The 20,505-nt window shown below is 41.0% G+C and overlaps 1 protein-coding gene across 1 annotated transcript; it reads left to right on the top strand.

Moving 5' to 3' along the window:
* Positions 1–14,736: 14,736 nt before the first annotated feature.
* Positions 14,737–19,529, top strand: LOC131223968 (polygalacturonase inhibitor-like). The gene is made up of 3 exons (XM_058219563.1): positions 14,737–15,797; positions 15,907–16,060; positions 18,862–19,529. The coding sequence occupies exons 1-3, from the start codon at positions 14,775–14,777 to the stop codon at positions 19,467–19,469; spliced, it is 1,785 nt and encodes a 594-aa protein (XP_058075546.1). The 5' UTR covers positions 14,737–14,774; the 3' UTR covers positions 19,470–19,529.
* The last annotated feature ends 976 nt before the right edge of the window (positions 19,530–20,505 follow it).

Genomic DNA, 20,505 nt, shown 5'->3' on the forward strand with positions numbered 1-20,505 from the left:
CGCAAGCAAGCAATCACAAACATAGAACACGTGAGTTTTTACGTGATTTTCATCACGGAAAAAAACTACGGTAAAAAGCAACAACAAATCACCATGAATAATGAGAATACAAGATATGAATGTACTTACAGTGTTGGAAAACCTTCATTTTTTCCTCTCCAAATTCTAAAAACATTTAAGCCCCAATTGGAATACCCCAATCCCGTAACTAAGCCCATATATATTGCGTAACATTCGGAATAGGAAACTGGTCGTACAATTACATAAAATCATGCTCGTCGTCGATCTAAGTGTCGATCGATTGACACTAATCAAGCAATCCTCGATCGATCGAATCCCACATATTTGATCAATTGAAAGTGCTCAAAACTATCTAGAGAGATTGTCAAAAACTGTCCACCGACCAATCTGTATAATTCGAGGTTCAACCCCTATTTCATGTATAGATTTAGGACACCTCATAACAATCTTCACAATAGCTTTAATCTTCATTCATGAATCACAACTCCAAGTTCCATTTCTAATCAACTTTATCATAACTTCACTTTCGCCGTCGCTTTTTGTGCATACTCCATTTTCATCAATCTTTCACTAGAACTAGAGAAATCGAGTATAATAAGAACTTCTCTGTAGGAATCACCTTTGTATGTATGTCTACCGGATTGAAGCTCGTATGGGGCTCATGTGGCTTAAACGTGCATGCCACAAACGTGCTGACGTGGACTCCACTATAGATGTTATAGCTCCACCTAATACAGTATTCCCGATTAACCTGTAAAGGTTTCCGTTTCGCTATGACTTCATCACTAGTGCCCCCTTTGAAACCTTTAGGACACGATCAAAACCAGTGAATTTGGACCCAATAGCCTCGGAGGCTTTTAAAGATATCAAATTCTTGCATAGGTTAGGAACGCTTCTCACATCTATTAGAATATGTTCTATCCTATCAAACATCCTAACGCGCACCGCTCCAATTCCAACGACCTTACAGTCAATATCATTATCTATAAACACATGACAACCATCACACTCGTTGTATGTGGTAAACAAATCCCGATGCGAGGTTATGTGGTATGACGCCCTCGTATCCAAAATTCATTCATCATTAAGATAGCTGAATTTGGATGCTGTCAAAACATCACTAGTGCCCACGTCCTCACTCGATTCCACTATGTTGGCCTCTTTTGACGCTTCATATGCTTTATATCCCTTTTGGCCTTTAGGATTCTGATTATCCTTTTTCATAAATCCTTGTCTTCCACAGTTCCGACACTTCATCTTTCCTTTGCCCTTAGACTTGGATCGTGAACGCAATAAGTTTCCCTTCTCCTACTCAGAATTCATTTTCCTAGCTATCAACGCATCTGTAGATAACTCTGCGTCGTTGTCATTCTTTCTCAACACCCTCGACTAAATGGCTGAGATGACGGTCTCAACATCATTGGTCTTTCTATCGTGGTGCATAGTATCTATGAAGCTATCATAAGACTTTGGAAGAGAGTTCAACAAAATTAGGGCTTCATCTTCTTTGTCAATCTTCACTTCCACACTCATCAATTTGTAAAGGATTTGATTAAACGAGTTGATATAATTATAAGATCTAACACTTTCGCTATCTTCATATGATAGAATTACTTTTTTAAATACAAACGATTCGACAATGATTGCATCGTGTACAAGCTATCTAACTTCTTCCAAAGTCTTGTGGTGGTCTTTTGATCAAGCACATTGTAAATGACATCATCTACCAAACATAGTTATCGAGGTTTTTTCTTTTTCATCCAATTCTTCCCACTCTTCATTGCTTATAGACTATGCACACTTTTCAACACCAAGGAGTGCATGTTACAACTCTTGTTGAATTAGAAGGCTTCTCATCTTCGCCTTCCATCGTTCGAAGTTGCTTTTACCAGTGAACTTTTTTGTTTCATACGTCATACTCGATTCTTTCATCGACATGATTTATATTTAGATTTGAATCACAACGTTAGCTCTGATACAACATGTTGGGAAAGCTGCCGAAGCAAATTCCAAATTCAAATCAAATAGTTGAAAGATAGATGCAAGCAAGCAATCACAAACGTAAATAACACACGAGTTTTTACGTGGTAAAACTCCCGTGGGAAAAAACCACGATAAAAAGTAACAACGAATCACTATAAATAACGAAAATAGAAGAAATGAATGCACTTATAATGTTGGAAAAAATGCCAAACTTATCCAATTAATACGTTCATGGTGGAATACATCCTATATATATATATATATATATATATATATATATATATATATATATATATATATATATATATATATATATATATATATATATTGCATTACACATGTAATAGGAAATTGATCACGCAATCACGTAAAATCTTGCGCATTGTCGATCTAAGTGTTGATCGATCAATAATGATTAAGAAATCCTTAATCGATCAACAACAATCGAGAAATTCGATTAATCAAACATGCTCAAAACTATCCATTGATTTTATAAGTATTTCTTAAATCAGCCAATCGATCGATCGAGACTGTCCAAAGCAGTGACCAATCTGTATAATTCGAGGTTACACGATGGATCGATCAGGGTGGTCAATCAATTGAACCCATGTTTCGTGTACAGATTTAAAATATCTCATAACAATTCTTACATGCTCTTGAAAAGCGGGCTCAAAATGTGCATGGGGATTTTCTCCCATTTGTTTGCTACACAATGTCATGTGTTCGAAAGGGCATGGTTTTTATACCAATAATGTCCTTGTCTCTAGGATTTTATGGTGGCTAACACATGGGCACTTTGGTCATTGCTGAAAATATGGTATGTTTTGCATTATTGCAAATTTTTTTATAGCTTCTTTCGGCAGCGGTTCTGCTGGCAAGGGAAGCGAAAGTAAAATATAAAGAGAAAAGCAAGGGAAGGTTTTGGAAAGCAAAAGCAAAATAAGAAAAGCTTGGGTTTTTGTGACACCGGCAAAGGCCCAAAGATGCTTTCTTTGTGCTTTATTCTATTTGGGCTTTTTTATTCAATATCTGCTCCATTCCACCCTACCTTTCCATTTGATGGAGAAGGCCCCCAAACAGAAATTTGCTTCTATTCATAAAATGACCAGAATGCCCTCCCATATGTCCCTACTGTTCTTACATTCCTGTTTAGGAAGGTTCTATTTGGGAAGTGTTTATTTTGTAGTGAAAGCATGGTTAAAAGCCTGAAAAGGCCCGACTTGCCCAATTTGGGGGTGACTCCGTGTAGATTCAGATGAGTCTTAAACCATGACTGAAAGAGCTCATGTGTAATGACATTAGTGTGCTCTATATATATATGCCTTAGGGCTGTCAGTGGGCTTGGCTGGCCCGTTGGGCTTTCATGTCTGATATGCTTCAGATTCTGTTGGGCTGGAATACTAGGCCTAGCCCAGGCCTAAAATATAACATTAATCGGGCCATCTCAGCTGTGTTTAGGAGCCTATTGACCTGGCCTAGCCCACTTGGGTTTCAAGGGCGTTTTTGTCATATATCATGCATAATGGTGCACATCTATTGAACAGTCCAGATCTTGTGTAGAAGTGGGTATTTGGGCTCTGCCTCTGGCCGTTTATTTTGGCCCATCATAGATGCAAGACGGGTTTGGACAGGCCTTGGCTTGGCCCATTGACAGACCATCTTTTGTTAGGGCTTAATTACTGTTTTGGCCCCCTGAAGATGTCTAGTTAGCTTTTGTGATTAGTGGCAGTGTTGAAGAAATATGTAAAGATCAAGGTTATTATTGTAAATATGAGATGCCAGTTTTAGAAGGGTTTTATGTCCATCCATCTTCATTGAAATAATGTAGTGGACCCATAAAGCAGGGTTGGCTTTATTCCACTCAATCAAGTGAGTTTGTAATGCGCTTTTAGCATTGGTTTTTATTTAATGTATGGAAAATAAGGTATTAGAGAGCTTTGCCAAGCCCGCACATGTGCCAGCTTTGCACGTGGGTAAAAATATCTATGGTGTCCATCGAGTTGGTCCCACCTTGTAGATATCCTGGCGATAAAATACGGCCCGAGTGCTTATTGGTAGGCTACTTCAAACAAATGGACGGTGGTATTGAACTTGATCAAGTTTTTCTAAGTCGATTGGCTGTCTCTAATTTTGGGGCCCATCTGAAGAGTGGACCAGTTTGAAAATTGGGCCACACCATCTGCATGGGCAGACACACCTGATGGATGGCTTGGATCTTGCACCCACGCTGACATGTACGGTGCTTAGCATGCGTTGGTTTTAGAAACTCGTTCGCAAATGATCAGACTGATTTTAAGTGGAATTCAATGTGAGAAAGAGTAAGAATCTGTGGACGGCTGTCAATGGGTGGATCCCAATTAGGAAATTTAGAATATGTCCTGACCAAAGAACCATGTTGGTCCAGCCATGAGTCTGCTATGATGATTTGGGAGTGGGAATTATCGGATCTATGACCGAGATTTTGCACGGTATACAAGGGTTTAAAGTCTGACAAGTGGGGCCCATTACATGTCTAAGAGAAATCTAGCAACGGTTCACAGCTTCACAATCAAGCCAACAAAGTATTAAAGATTAGCGGTCGCGATCATCCATTCTAGGAGACTGAGGCCTAATAAAACTCGATTCAATTGGACTCTGGCAATTGGATGGACATTTTCTCACTGAACAAAAGCCATGGCTTGTCTTTTATCTTTGACTGTCCATTTCAATCCATTAACTTAAGATCGTGATTTATCCAAACCGTCTGATTTTTAAAACTATTTTCCATCCACCATTTGAGCTATCAAATTAACAGTTTCGATTCTTGGACTATGATCTATTTGTTATCTAGCAATCGCTCGAGTTAGCCCGCCTTTCAATTGGGCCGACCCACCCCCCCGGACCCAAGCTAAATAGATAATGGGTTGGGCCAGGATTAGAAAATGTGGCCTCTTTAAGTATAGTGGCCCTGGGTTGATGGCATAGGGACGAGTGTGATGAGCTTTCATGGACTCCTCACAGAGATCCCTTGAATCAAAATTGATTGATAGATGATAAAAAAGAATTTACACCCCTTCAAACAGTAAACTTATTATTTATAGACATTCATGATTCCTACCAGATTTCATAGTTTTCGGCCAAAATAAGAAGTGTTTTATTTGGCTTAACCATATTATTCATTTAAATTTTCTAAGCACTTCTCCTAAAGCTCGATGAATCAAAAGTTATGATCCAACTACAACTTATTATAAATAGAAAAAATAGAAATAAAATGAATTTTTGACTGTCCATCCAATGGAATCTTGAAATTCGACGTGGGTAACCCGGCGTAACATATTAGGTGGCTAAAGTAGTTTCTACATATATGACAAGTGGAATAACTCGTTCCAGTTTGCACGATATGCCGATTTTAAGGTTCTAAAAGTCCCGATCACTTCCACCTCTAATTGGACCTTCTCTGGTCCATCTTAAACATGAAAGTATCCCCGACCCACTCTACACCAGTTGAACTCTACATAACCCCACTTACCTATTGCAGATGGTTTAATACGACTGAAGCAGATTGATTAGATGATTCTGAACTCTTATTGATGTACCTATATTCGTTGAATTTAGTTTATTTTTCATGTTAACAGTCTATCAGATATGTTTATCCATCACCTACTTAGCATATAAGTTAGATGTGGTGTTTGGTCCATATGACCCATTAAAGTGGGACCGATGCTTTTGGGCTATTTATATGAGTTACACATGCATTGCATGCATGTGAGGCGTCAACCTCTGCCAGCGTGGCAAAGTTTTCATCGTTGCTTTTTTGCCCTTTTAAAAGCATAGATGTAGTTGGTACCCACTTTGGGAGGCCTGAGACTCTTCTTTATGGCACACATGCCAATGTGGCACGTATATACAAGATAAGAAGCAAATTTCCTAGAGAAAGAGAGACCTTTTTTACAGGGACCACTTGTAACAAAAACCCTGTGGGCCCACTTATATGTATTTGTGAAATCCACTCCGTCCATCGGTTCCTCCAGCTAATTTTACGATGTGATCCAAAAATCAAATGGGCCACACAACCGGAATCATTGGAGATGGTAATGACTATCATTGAAGGGCCCATCGTCATGTTTCTATGTCATCCAATCCGTTCATTAGGTGAGTCCCAGTACGATCGAATGGAAGCAGAAATATCAGCCCATGACCCCTAAGGTCTCAATGGTGCCCATCCCCATCCCTACTATTTTCTATGGTGTGGCCCATTGGAATTTTGGATGATAGAATGGATGCTATGCAGACACCTATGGTGGACCCACAGAGCTTTTTGTTGCACGGTCTCCCTGTAATTTCGCATCTTGCAGATATGAGCCGGTCATCAGTTGAAGTCACCATGAACTTCATCAGGTAATCGCGGCCATCAGCTGTATATCCACTCATTTAGTGTAGGTTTGGAATTTTCTTCCTTAAATTCGGGTTTTCAAATTTCAACTGCGTTATTATCAATCTAAGCCGACGATCTCCATCGTCGATCTTCAATACATAGCAGTGGCCAGTAACCTTGATATGACATGGTATAGCATAATTGGAATAAAAAAGACACGTGTACGAAAAGAAAAAGGAAAGGAAAGCGAATGCTTTAGCTGGCAGAACGCCTCGGACCTTCCTTTTTCCGGCTCATTTTAGGGGTTGAGCCCAAAGTTTAAGAGCATCCAAAGCTTAAGTGGGAATAATGATTTCCACCGTTGAAACCTTCCTAGGGCCTGCAGTCCTGTTAATAAGATCACAAAGACATTGAATGAAGGGAAAACGAAAATATCAGTTTCATCCAAAACTTCTATTGGCCCCAAAAATTTTCAACCGTAAATGTTCAATTCACACTGTTTCTTTTGGTGTGGTCCAGTTGAGCTTTGGATATACTTCATTTTTGGAATAAAGCCCTGAAATTATCTGGTTAAATGGATGGACAGAGTTGATAAAATACATAAAATACGATGGGCCCTACAGAGTTTACTCAGCACACAATCGGCTTGCTTGTGTAACTAGGTGCGGCGACCCCGCCCTAGAGGGCCAGGGCTTGGGCCCCTAAAGTTGTCTGGTTGGACCTGAAGCATGGGCTTGATGCTAGTGCCAGGGCCAATGATTAATGGTCCAGTCGGCCCATTGGCCCAGTCCAATCGACACTTGTTGACTGTTTTTAATGATACATCCTTTTAAAAAATAATAAATTTTTTTGAAACTGGAGCTATTAAAAACCCTTATCAAACTTATAGGGTCGACTCTGGACCGGCCCAGCCAGCCGTTAGAACCAGGGCCATGGCCAAGACAATTTCATCCCATCATGGTCTGACCAGTCTAGGTTCAGCTCCATGGCTTATATATATATATATATATATCATGATTTTAACAAAAAATAAAAAATAAAAAATCATGCCAATTCAAAACTAAAGTGAGCCACACCACAACAAACAATAGGGATTGAGCCGCCCACAATAGTTTTAAATCAGCCTGATATTTATGTTTTCTCTTTATCATGGTGGGAATTAATCAACTTATGAAGAAATTGGATGACATATAAGCATCACGGCAGCTCCATAAAGGTTTCAACGGTGGGCGTTTTCATATCCAATGTTTCCTTTGGCATGACCAACTTGAGTTTTGGGTCTGCCTTGTTCACACAAGCAGACAAAAACGAAGTCACAGGGATATCGCAATGGGTGAAAGCTTTCGGTTACGTAGTCCCCACTATTCAAGCTTAGATGTGGTTCGTGCCATGGCTCAACCCTGGAAAACCATTTGACAGCAAGTGAACCCAATATAGCCTGAATTTTGGGCAGGCATTTTTAAGTCAAGAAGAAATTGAAGAATTGTTACACAGCACCAAAATGATGTTGGACACTTGCAAGAGATTCGAGCCATTCATCACACGGAAAGCCAGTCCACCGAAGTTGGCAAGACAGGGCTAAAAAATGAATGGTGAGATATGTAATTAATCAAGAGATGATTAGGAAAGGATGGTATGTTTGACACAGATAGCATACATTTTTCCCCAACTCATACCCTATCAGGCAATATTGGAAAAAGCCTTTTGGACTGATGTTTCCTTTGTCGGCTCCTTTTCATTAATCAAAGCCGTTTATATGATGGGCCTTCTAGTAAATGGGGATACCCAAAAGAAAATTTCATATATGAAAATATCCCAAACCTTTAGTAATTTAAAGGTAAAGGAAACATCCATTTTCAAAGGAAAAGAGACAAGTCATCAAAGTGTTGAAATTTTTCAATGTAAAAGGTTTTATTTTGCTTTTTCTGTCCCATCCAAGGTGAGGCCCATCATATGAATGGTTTGGATCATTGAAAGATAAACTCAGTCGAAAAGGCTAAAGCCCCAACCTATCCTAACGTATGTATTCTAGCAAATCACAATGGTAAAAACTGCTGCTTGCGAATAACTGCAGGAGCCGATAAAGGATCCGATTAACCGGTAACGAGAAATGATCCACTGCTCCTGCAAGCATAGGGACTATCCAACCGATCAATCTGGACAGTCTATAAGTCCTCTACAAACATGGGCCACCATGAAACAATCAGTACTGATCCTACAATCCTATCCATCCAAAAATTGGCCTTTTTTTTTTTGCGGCTGTTTGTTTTTCAAAGACGTTAACGGATGTTTAGGATGGTCTGATCAAATTGATCTTGGGAGGTAGAAGCAACCCATGATAGCTACACAGAATGGGTGGATATATGGTTGATTGGACCCATTTTCCATCAATCAATTTTGACCATCCATTTGATAAGCTACTAATCGGATGGTTAGAATTAGTCCAGCTGCTGTACTTTTTGCATGGAAGCTTTCTGGACTGCAGGCTGGATTTAATGGACAGTCCAGATCAAATTCCTGGACTATTCTTGAGTCCCTATGCTCGGAAGACTGGTTACAATAGAAGAAGTTGAAATCCTAGGAAGTCATATTGCAGAGAAAGACTTCCTCAGTTGTTGTTTGGATGGCAAATTCTACAATTCTATGAAACCAATACCTTGTATTTGGATGTCAATATTCCAAAAAGACGAGGACGAGTAAAATCATAGCATGTGAAACGAATAATAGCTGCGATGCACATGCACAAAACAATGCAAGCGGATTGCGTACTGATTAATCTCTGTGGGGCCCACCATGGATCCATGTGTCTTACCATGCCGTACATCCGTTTGTACAGATCATTTTAGGGGATGATTCTAAAATTGAATAATATCCAAAGCTTAAGTGGACCACACCACAAGAAACAGTGGTAATAATATCTCCACCGTTGAAACCTTCCTACGGCCCAAAGTGATGTTTATTTGTCATCCAACCTGTTCATAAGGTCACGAGGACATGGATGAAGGGAAAACACATATATCAGCTTGATCGAAAACTTCTGTGGCCCCCAATAAGTTTTCAACGGTAGGTATTCAATTCACACTGTTTCTGTGGTGTAGTCCAGTTGAGCTTTGGATATGTGTCAACTTTGGGCTCGTCCACTAAATGATCCGTCAAAACGGATGGATGGTGTGGATAAAAAACATAAATGACTGTGGGCTCCATAGAGCGTACTCGGTAGCTTATGCAATCCGCTTCCTAAAACTAAGTCCAATCTCATGCATGTTTAACACCGTTAGGCTAATACGCATGGTCTATCCTTGGCTATTCAGACATGCTGCTCCCAACGGATCCAGTCTTTTTACTGGACCTATTAAGATATCGGGTCTGGTTTGGATCTTACCTCGTGGACTTTGTTAAGAATCGGATCTAATCGGGTTTAGGTGGGCCATAATGTACAAGGCATTATGCTCCGACAACAAGACAAACAACGATTTGTGTGACTTTGGAGTTGCTATTTTTTTTTTTTAATTTTAATTTTATTTTAACACGCACACACGCCACCGCAGACTCAGGCCTTGGTGGAATTTCATCATCTATATGTGCTTGAACCTTTGGCCAAGTGTTGAAACTCCTAAGAGTCCACCACTAGAGCAAGAGCAAGGACCCAATTTTTTTGAAGTTACTTGCATGGGTGAGCAAAATTATTGAAATTTTAACTTTAAGAAATTAAAATATTTGAAAATTTTATTTTTCTGCTAAAACGCATAGTTTTCTTTAATCTTACGTTGGAAAGGATGGAAAATAAAAAATAAAAAAATTGTGATTTATAAGTAAATGTGTGTGGCATTTTTATTTGAAGTATTGGGGGATGAAATGCTCAGGGTTACCAACTAAAATCATCATAGGAGTGCATGGACAGTATGGTCAACTTGGTGCTAAAAAAAATAATTTCAATTTTTCAAAATATTTTCTAACAAAAACTTAAATAATTTGTTTGAAACCATGTCATTCATGCCATTTGTAGTGTAATATACTCATTTTAGTATTAATTACTTACCACAAGATTTTCCAAGGGAAGGGATGCAGTATGACTGAGGTAAATCCAAAGATCAAGTAAACCACACCACAGGAACAACATTTAAATTGTTAGTCTTCAATCTCCACTGTTTTATGAAGCGTGGTCCACTTGAGCTTCGAATCCAGGTCGTTGTTGGGCCCATTGCATAAAATAATCCATACGAAAGAGCAGATGGCATAGATGTAACACATATATCATGGTGGGGCTCATGAAGTTTTCTCTTCTAAAAAGGTGTTATTTCACCGGGGATCGCCTCACTTTCAAATGTCCGTCTACAATTATCTATTTTTATTGTTAGTTTGAGAGGTCTTACACAAAAATGCATATAAATACATCTAACCAAACAGCCAAGGAAAAAAAGAAAAAAAAACGATTGATGAACTACTATCGTGACATACTCAAATCCAGCAGGCAGAAATTTAGTATTTCCAGATTAAGGGTATGATCTGACCCCACCATCATCCGATCTATCATGAGGTTCCTCATGTCTTACAAATGACATGGGGATCCTAAATTTCTTTTTCAGATTTTAGGCAATTGCTGAATTTCCAGCAGCTATGGCCTTCCAAGGGGTGACCCATCGATTGAATGGTCCACAATATTGGGCGATCGGCGCGGTTATGTCATGGACAGCAAGTGTGCATTGCTCAATTTAAAAGCATCCATATTGATGGGACGTGCATTCTGCACAACTGATGCACGTGCCCATCAATATATAGACCGTCCAATTGCCAGATCACCTTTTAGATGGGCCATAGCCTTGAAGTTCGGCTGATTAATGGTCTGATTGATGGTATATTTTTGGTGGGGAAGCAGAATTTATAAGCATCCATCTACAAAAATAAAAAATAAAAATTTAAAACATATCATTCTTTTACGTGTCATGGCCAAGATTTGGCTGCTTGTGCGAGTAGATTTTTACTAACCATACAATGTAGAACACGTGTGATCCCCTATCCCTTTTTCGTACCCTCCTCAAATTGATGATCAGAATGGCCGGTTTTCTTGAGCCACCGTCCATATACAACAGAGCCCACCAAATGAACGGCTTGGATCTTGTACTCTAGTGCCATGTTGGCATGTGTGAAGAGAGGAGGATTAGCTTAGGCACGCATTTTCATTATCTTAACAGTTTCATTACACAGTGCCCCGAGGATATGCATCTGACCCTTTACTTTGTAAAAATGTTCCTTTGTATCCGCCGTCTAGATCATTGATTGGATGTCCCTCGTGGTGGATGTATCATGCCCAAGATATTGTCCGGGTGGTACAATCCTAATCTTCGATCTTTTGATCTGTGGCTTGCAAATGGATTAATTGGATGTCTAGGCTCTTTCCATCTGAGAATTTTTTATTTTTATTTTCTGGACACGCTTGAATCCATGGTGGGGGCAATCAGATCAACAGTCTAGATTATCACACAATACGCCTACTTATACAAAGCGATGGTAAGAGGATACTCTGTAGTCTGTATGCACTGGGGTGGAGGATCGTGTAATTTTCTTCATTGAGGATTGCCCAAACGAGACGTGGCAAGTGGATTGAATGGTCCCACATGCATGTGCACGGATCCGACAGAAGATAAACGAAAAACTTTGAAGCTCTGGCAGAGTATGATGGATGATACGCAAGCACTTAGAAATTACTTAAAAATTGCACATTTGGAATATAAGAAATTCACATTTAATTGTCAAAATCATGGGTCCAGTTTATATTTATCATGAACCAAAAATTAAAATTATTTGATCATCTAACTATCGGATTGGTGGGAATTGATTCTATGGTTAAAAATGAAAAATATCCAACCATCCTATTTCAATAATTTATTTTCTACGAATCAGAGGTTCACCCAATCTAGAGACAGAAGGTGTCTTAATTTAGTCGGTCTAAGTTAAGTTAACATCCTCTACTTGCCTAATTTCTGGGTGCCCGCGTATCAAGCGTGATACACGGCCAGAGCATCTAATAACTCCCCACTTTTTATAGAAAAAATTAGCAAGTGGTCTAGCTTCCGTCACGGAGCATGTCACGTGCGCTTGTATCTAATCCCCACTATCCAAATTGTGGGCCATGCTACAGATGATACTTAGGCTGAAAGCCAAAAAATTCAAGCTATCTTGGACCAACTGCTTTCCCTTGTTGAACCCGTGACTCGGACCTCTGTTTTTTTATTCTCAACCGTCCATTCAGCAGCTCTCATTGCACGTTTACGATTCTTTGATCAATATAAACTTAAGGCAAACTTATCCACACCTTTCCCTATGATTTCAACGGTTTAGATTGACTATTTGGACTGCCATGGGTACTGCAGATGAGACGCCACAACTTAAACAAGGCAGCACTATCCATACCAAAATAGCAGAAAGCAAAAGTGTTGACTGGAGACTTTCAAAAGTATCTTACAGGTCAACAATGACGATCGGTTAAACTTCGATACTCTGGGAGTATGATGGTTCACACGCTGGCACTAAGAAACCGAACACGTCGAATATTCTTAACTTAAATTAACAATCAAGTCCTAGAACCAGATGTATATGGCCCCACTCAAAAAATAAACCGCTCTGATTTCCTAACTCTGTGATTGAAATGCACTTTAACAAACGGTTAAAATAAAAATCTAAAATTCCGGATCAAACAAACTAATTCCTACTAATCAGAGAGTAGGATAGGTCAACCAACGTGAATATTGGACATGATGACTTAAGTTCCGAAAAAACAGTCAGTTCAATTTTATTTAAAGATGTGCCACGTGTACATTATTGAGTGCCTAAGTATCATCCACCAAGGACTTTCGAGTATCAAACCAACTCCCCAAAACTTTTAAGTGGTAAGAAAGTTACATGTAACTTAGGTAATTTTGTTTAGATGTAAGTTATAACTTATTTACAGGTAATTTTATTTTTGTATTTGGATAACCTGTAATTTTATTATAGGTGATAAGTTGGATATTCACATTAGATAAAGTTAAAATAGGGAATCGTTGAAAAATTAGATTGGCACATAAAAAAAGATGAGATAAAATTATTTCATTTTATTAAGCCCATGTAAATGAATACTTTGACCGATTCTAGGCTAAACTAATTAACAAGTGGACCATAAAAGTGAGCCCATGTTTTTAAAATGCTAATAATATGGACAAAAAACTTGAGCTACATGTGTGTTTGACATCTTAGCTGACCATCAAATGGGTCCATTGTGTCTGATGACTAGCCCATAAAATTAGAACGGTCCAATTATCAGAAGGCCAACTTATACACTAAATGTGGACCACCGAAACAATCCATCTGCCAAGCAAAATGACCTATGTTTGGGCCAATACATCCCGCTTGATGCATGGCCTGGTTCTCCCATACATGACAGGTTGGCATGTATGATTGCATGTGTGGGATTAGCAAATCTCAGGGTAACAATTTCATTAACAAAGGAGACTAACCAAATACAACAAGTATTACCATGAACCAACCGTGACTTGATTTGCAAATTTTTTAAATGATGCTATCACTATTAGTAAGCCATGAAGGCTATATGACGTGTTATGTGGGCCCACTATGATGTATTTGTTTCATCCACACCATCTATCCATTATTCTATATCATTTTAAGTCATTAGCCCAAAAATAAGGTACATCAAATTTTGGGTGGACCACATCACTGGAAGCAATGTTGATTGCAAACCCACTAGTAAAAACTTTTGGTGGGCCACCAATGTTTACGATCAAACTGATATTTGATTTGTTCCCTTCATCTAGGTCTTTATGACCTAATCAACAGCTTGGATGTGAAACAAACATTACAGTGAGCCCTAGTAGTTTTTAAATGGTGGACTTTTAATCATTATTGTTTTCAGTGGTGTGGTCCACCTGAGATTTAGATATCCCTCGTTTTTAGAATCAAGCCTTAAAACGATTCAAAAGAATGGATGGACAGCATGGATAAAACAAATACAATATGGTGGGCCTCACAGATCATCAGCCATTATCCAAGCCACCTCACCAAGCTGCGTCCGTCAACGCAAAAGCAAAATAAAAAAAAATAGGATGAAAGAAATGAAAAAGAGAGAGAAGGGGTTTCCTACCTTGCAGAAGCTCGATGAGAGAGGGAGAAGTAGAGTGAGAGAGGGAGAAGGAGACTTGAGAGAGGAATGCTTCTTCAATGTATGCGCGATTCTTCCCAATAGTTTTCATTTCAAAATTTCAGCCGTTATATGTATCAAAGATAACAGGTAACTTAAAAAACGAGTCAAGCGCCTGTAAGATTTTCGCCTCTCTCTCGTAAGAATGCCACAGGTTGAGAGAAAAGTTACGGGCCTGAAACTGCCTTTGGTGCATCTTGTTTTACAGAAAAGAAATTCCACGCCATGGATTTTGCCCATCATCTCCTGCTCTTCAGCTTCTCCCTCCTCTTCCTTCCTCCCGCCTCTTCTCTCGCCGTCCAACGCTGCAGCCCAAAAGACAAAAGTTCCCTCCTCGATTTCAAAAATAGCTTCTCCAACCACAACGTCCTGCAATCCTGGACGCCCGAGACGGACTGCTGTGACTGGTACGTTGTCGATTGCGACGAGAAGACCAACGTCGTCACTGGCCTCACAATAACGTACGGCGAGATCGCAGGGCGCATCCCCGACGCCGTCGCACGCCTCACCCACCTCCGAATCCTCCGCCTCAAGAAGCTCCCCAACCTCATTGGGGAAATCCCACCGTCCATCGCAAACCTCACCCACCTCGTCAGCCTCCAGCTCAGCTGGACCAATATCTCTGGTCCAGTCCCCGCATTTCTCGCCAATCTCCGAAATCTCTTATTTCTCGACCTCTCCTACAACAAACTCTCCGGGTCGATTCCGCCCACCCTCGCGAATCTCCCCAAGATACTCGCTATCCAGCTCGACCGTAACCGGCTGACCGGTTCGATACCAGAATCTTTCGGTCATTTCACGGGGACCGTACCGAATCTCATATTGTCGCACAACCGGCTTTCCGGTGAGATACCGGCATCTCTCGGTAACATGGATTTCACGGTGATCGATTTCTCGCGCAATAATCTCGTGGGCGACGCTTCGATGTTGTTTAACGCGTCGAAGAAGACGCAGCAGATCCATATCTCGCGAAATATGCTTGAATTCGATTTCTCGAGAACGGGATTCCCGCCCGCCACGCTGATCGCTCCGGACATCTCGCACAACAAGATTCGGGGGAATATTCCGTCGCAGATAACGGACGCCATTTTCCTGCAGTTCTTGAACGTGAGCTACAACCGCATGTGCGGGGAGATCCCACAGGGGTGGAAGCTGAAATATCGGGCCGAGGAATTCGATTACTCGTCTTTCTTCCACAACCGTTGTCTATGTGGGCCCCCGCTCCAAGCGTGTCAAACTGATGGCATATGATGTCCATGTGGGGTCCAAGCGTGTAAAACTAGTAGCAAATGAATAACTACCTGGAATTTTGAGGCAATGAGTGGTGTGTTCTGTTCTATCATTTGCATTGACAAAGAAAGCAAAAGCAGGAAAGCTACCTATTTGTTCACTAACTCAGGATTGTCAACGATTTCATGAGCCTGCCGGTATCTTGTGGACCCGATCTGATTTTAACTTCTCTGTGTCCGGCTCATCTTTGAAAGTCGAATTTTTACCAACAGCCCAACAAGGTACTAACCAGGTTACTTTGGCAAACCAAAAACCACATGGGTGGAACTTTGATGAGATCCACCCCATCCATCAAATACGATGCCCCGTTCTACTCATCTAACCTAAAAATCATGATCATTCAAAACTCAAGTAGACCACACTATATGAAATAATGGAGAAGGAACACTCACCATTTTTTTATTTTTTTATTTTTTTATTTTTGGGTTAGCTTGTTAGTACACACCCATGTCAGTACACACACTCCATGTTAGCCACCCCCACAAGGGATCCATGCCAAGACCTCAAGTGCTGAAACAAGGTATCTCCACTCAGTCTGCCAGTTGAGCTATCGATCTGGGTGTAAGGAACACTCACCATTACCTTTGTACAAGACTTACTATGGTGTTGAAAAGTAATAACACGATGGATGTCTTGGATTCAATCCACTTCCATTAATTCTTTTAATGTGAGGTTGCCTGCAGTAATTTCCCCTCTTCTCTGCATACATATAAAACTCAATCCCAACCAACCGTGGAGACTTATTATTTGAACCGTACATACGAAAGATCAGCCCAATATATATATATATATATATATATATATATATATACACACACACACACACACACACGATGTAAAGTTACCTCAAAAAGTTATGTGGTGTGGCTTATCTAAGTTGTGGATTTATTTGAGTATTGACCTGAGACCCAATATCGATTATAGAATTTAATTAGCAGAGTGAATTTTACACTTGAAACATGGTGAACCCACAGACTTGGGTGTTCCTCAGGCTCGAACACAAGTTAGAATCCACCAAGCAAATAACTTCCGGCATCTTAAGCGCATGTAACATCCAACCCTCTAATATTTGGCCTTAAAATGCGAGGATCGTCTGTTGCGGAAATGAGCTCAGACACACATGCCTGCCCATTTATGCCACATGCATGACTCAAAATGGCATGTGTGTGCAATCTAATTCATTCATTAGATGAGCGGCTATGTCAACAGGGGTCCTTACTCATACCTCGGTGGCAGACTCACGAGAGTTTAGACGAGAGATCATGGGTTCGATTACCCATCGTAGTGAAATTTTATTGTGGTGTGATTGCATGCTAGGTGTGTGGGGGGTGTGAGTACATGTGTTTAAAAATTAAATTTAAAAAAAAAAAACACTCTATGTCAATCACCATTGTGTAGTTCACTTTAGTCTTGGATCTGTCTCATTGTTGGGCCTATTCCCTAAAATGATACAATGGATGGACGGTGTGGATAAGTCAAGTGAGTCTCAAATGGATCTAAAGGTTTTTGGGCGGTTGTCCCTCGATCTTTATGGTGTGGCCCACCTAATGGTTGGATCAGTCTGATTCTACCTGCATCCTATTTTCATTGAGGGAAGACGCTGCTGAACGGATTGGATTACATAAAACACACGATGGCCCCACATACAGCTAGTTGCAAGAGCTCATCTACAAGTACTTGCGTATGGGGTCCACTGTAAGGCGTGTATGGCAACCGATCTTCCAGCATGTTTGGCCCACCGTAAAATCGGGAAACCTTAAAGATCTGGCTGGTCCAACCATCATGTACGTCTCATATGAAATTAAAGATTTTGGGGGTGATTGTCCATTGTTTTCTTTGGTGAAGCCCACCTAATGTTGGATGGTATGATTTTCACGGCATTCTGTTCTTACAGATCCGTCCCATATGACATATCGGCTCCAGGCAGCAATTACGTTTTCTTTATATATATAGGGAATTATATATATAGGGAAAAGGTACTATGCGCTCGACCTCACGATAAGCTCCCGTGAGGTCGAGCTGTGTGGGACCCACCGTGATGCGTATCGACCATCAACACCGTGTATTTGATGGGTCCCCTTTAAATTACGGGATATACCAAAAATCATCCATATACGGAACCCAGGTGGGCCATACCATATAAAATCATGTGAAGACACCGTTAAAACATATAACAGCACTTGGTGGGGCCCACATGAAATTTGCATGCGTCTTAAACTTGGTCTGAACCCTCATCCAAGTGGGACACACATAATGGATGGGCTAGATTTTCAAATCACATCTTGGTAGGCCCAAAAGATGATTATGAATGTTTTAATGGTGCACGGCCCCTCTCCACTTCTGTATGTGGTGTGGCCCACAAAAGTCACGGATTGACTTGATTTTTGAGACTCAGGCCCACGATGGAATGGTGCATCTGACTGATGAGGTAGATGTTTGAAACGCATCACGGTGGGGCCCACACAGCTCGACCTCATGGGACGGACCCGTGAGGTCGAGCGCTTAGTAGCCTATGCCTCTATCTAGCCCTTTTTTTCCCTTAAATCCGTACACTCACACCATAGTGGGATTTCACCGCAATGGGTACTCAACCCATGACCTCGTGTTGAAACTCATGTGAGTCTACCTCTGAAGCATGAGTAAGGACCCAATGTCTCTATCAAGCCCTGTGTGCACACACTGGGTCAGAAATAAGTAATTAGTTCTCTATCAAAACCGTGGATGGTCTTCCTAGAAAGCCAGTTTTTAGGGATGCTTTCCTGCCCAAATCCATATATATACCCATTACTTTTCAGGTACAGATTGTTTCCATATGGAAGGAGGCAGAAAATCTTCCAATAAATGGAGAAATAGGCAACCATCCATTCAGCAACAACATCCATCCCACCTCTGGCACACAAAATACCTCAAAACACACCATAAGGCTGCCTTTGGACGCACAAGAGAAAATCGGATCATGAACATTCGATTTAATCGAGAGGAAATGACAATAGCTAATGATGTTTCCACTTTACGAGACTAGAGCATCAAGATGCACATCTCGAATTTCTCGACCTCTCCTTCAACAAACTCTCCGGGTCGATTCCGCCCACCCTCGCGAATCTCCCCAAGATACTCGCTATCCAGCTCGACCGTAACCGGCTGACCGGTTCGATACCAGAATCTTTCGGTCATTTCACGGGGACCGTACCGAATCTCATATTGTCGCACAACCGGCTTTCCGGTGAGATACCGGCATCTCTCGGTAACATGGATTTCACGGTGATCGATTTCTCGCGCAATAATCTCGTGGGCGACGCTTCGATGTTGTTTAACGCGTCGAAGAAGACGCAGCAGATCCATATCTCGCGAAATATGCTTGAATTCGATTTCTCGAGAACGGGATTCCCGCCCGCCACGCTGATCGCTCCGGACATCTCGCACAACAAGATTCGGGGGAATATTCCGTCGCAGATAACGGACGCCATTTTCCTGCAGTTCTTGAACGTGAGCTACAACCGCATGTGCGGGGAGATCCCACAGGGGTGGAAGCTGAAATATCGGGCCGAGGAATTCGATTACTCGTCTTTCTTCCACAACCGTTGTCTATGTGGGCCCCCGCTCCAAGCGTGTAAAACTGATGGCATATGATGTCCATGTGGGGTCCAAGCGTGTAAACTGGTAGCAAATGAATAACTACCTGGAATTTTGAGGCAATGAGTGGTGTGTTCTGTTCTATCATTTGCATTGACAAAGAAAGCAAAAGCACAAAAGCTACCTATATGTTCACTAACTCAGGATTGTCAACGATTTCATGAGCCTGCCGGTATCTAGTGGACCCGATCTGATTTTAACTTGTCCGTGTCCGGCTCATCTTTGAAAGTCGAATTTTTACCAACGGCCCAACTAGGTACTAACCAGGTTACTTTGGCAAACCAAAAACCACATGGGTGGAACTTTGATGAGATCCACCCCATCCATCAAATACGTATCCAACAACTCATCCAACCTAAAAATGGTGAACCCCACAGACATGGCTGTTCCTCAGGTTCGAACGCAAGTTAGACTCCACCAAGCAAATAACTTCCGGCATCTTAAGCGCATGTAACATCCAACCCTCTAATATTTGGCCTAAAAATGCGAGGATAGTCTGTTGCGGAAATGAGCTCAGACAGACATGCCCGCCCATTCATGCCACATGCATGACTCAAAATGGCATGTGTGTGATCTAATTCATTCATTAGATGAGCCCAACTATGTCAACAGGCGGTCCTTACTCATACCTCGGTGGCAGACTCACGAGAGTTTAGACGAGAGATCATGGGTTCGATTACCCATTGTGGTGAAATTTTATTGTGATGTGATTGCATACTAGGTGTGTGGGGGGTGTGAGTACGTGTGTTTTTTTTTTAAAAAAAAAACACACTGTCAAGCACCATTGTGTAGTTCACTTTAGTCTTGGATCTGTCTCATTGTTGGGCCTATTTCCTAAAATGATACAATGGATGGACGGTGTGGATAAGACCCATACATCAAGTGAGTCTCAAGTGGATCTAAAGGTTTTGGGGTGGCTGTCCCTTGATCTTTATGGTGTGGCCCACCTAATAGTTGGATCAGTCTGATTCTACCTGCATCCTATTTTCATGGAGGGACGACGCTGCTGAACGGATTGGATTACATAAAACAC

The sequence above is a fragment of the Magnolia sinica genome, chromosome 13 (assembly GCF_029962835.1).
Source record: "Magnolia sinica isolate HGM2019 chromosome 13, MsV1, whole genome shotgun sequence".
In the NCBI taxonomy this organism is placed as follows: domain Eukaryota; kingdom Viridiplantae; phylum Streptophyta; class Magnoliopsida; order Magnoliales; family Magnoliaceae; genus Magnolia; species Magnolia sinica.

Bases quoted from the DNA above. Each gene is read 5' to 3' on its own strand.
- LOC131223968 (XM_058219563.1), top strand. From the start codon at position 14,775: ATGGATTTTGCCCATCATCTCCTGCTCTTCAGCTTCTCCCTCCTCTTC. The intron at 15,798-15,906 runs TGATGTCCATGT...GCATTGACAAAG, and splicing joins CGTGTCAAACTGATGGCATA to AAAGCAAAAGCAGGAAAGCT. The intron at 16,061-18,861 runs GTACTAACCAGG...TTACGAGACTAG, and splicing joins TTTACCAACAGCCCAACAAG to AGCATCAAGATGCACATCTC.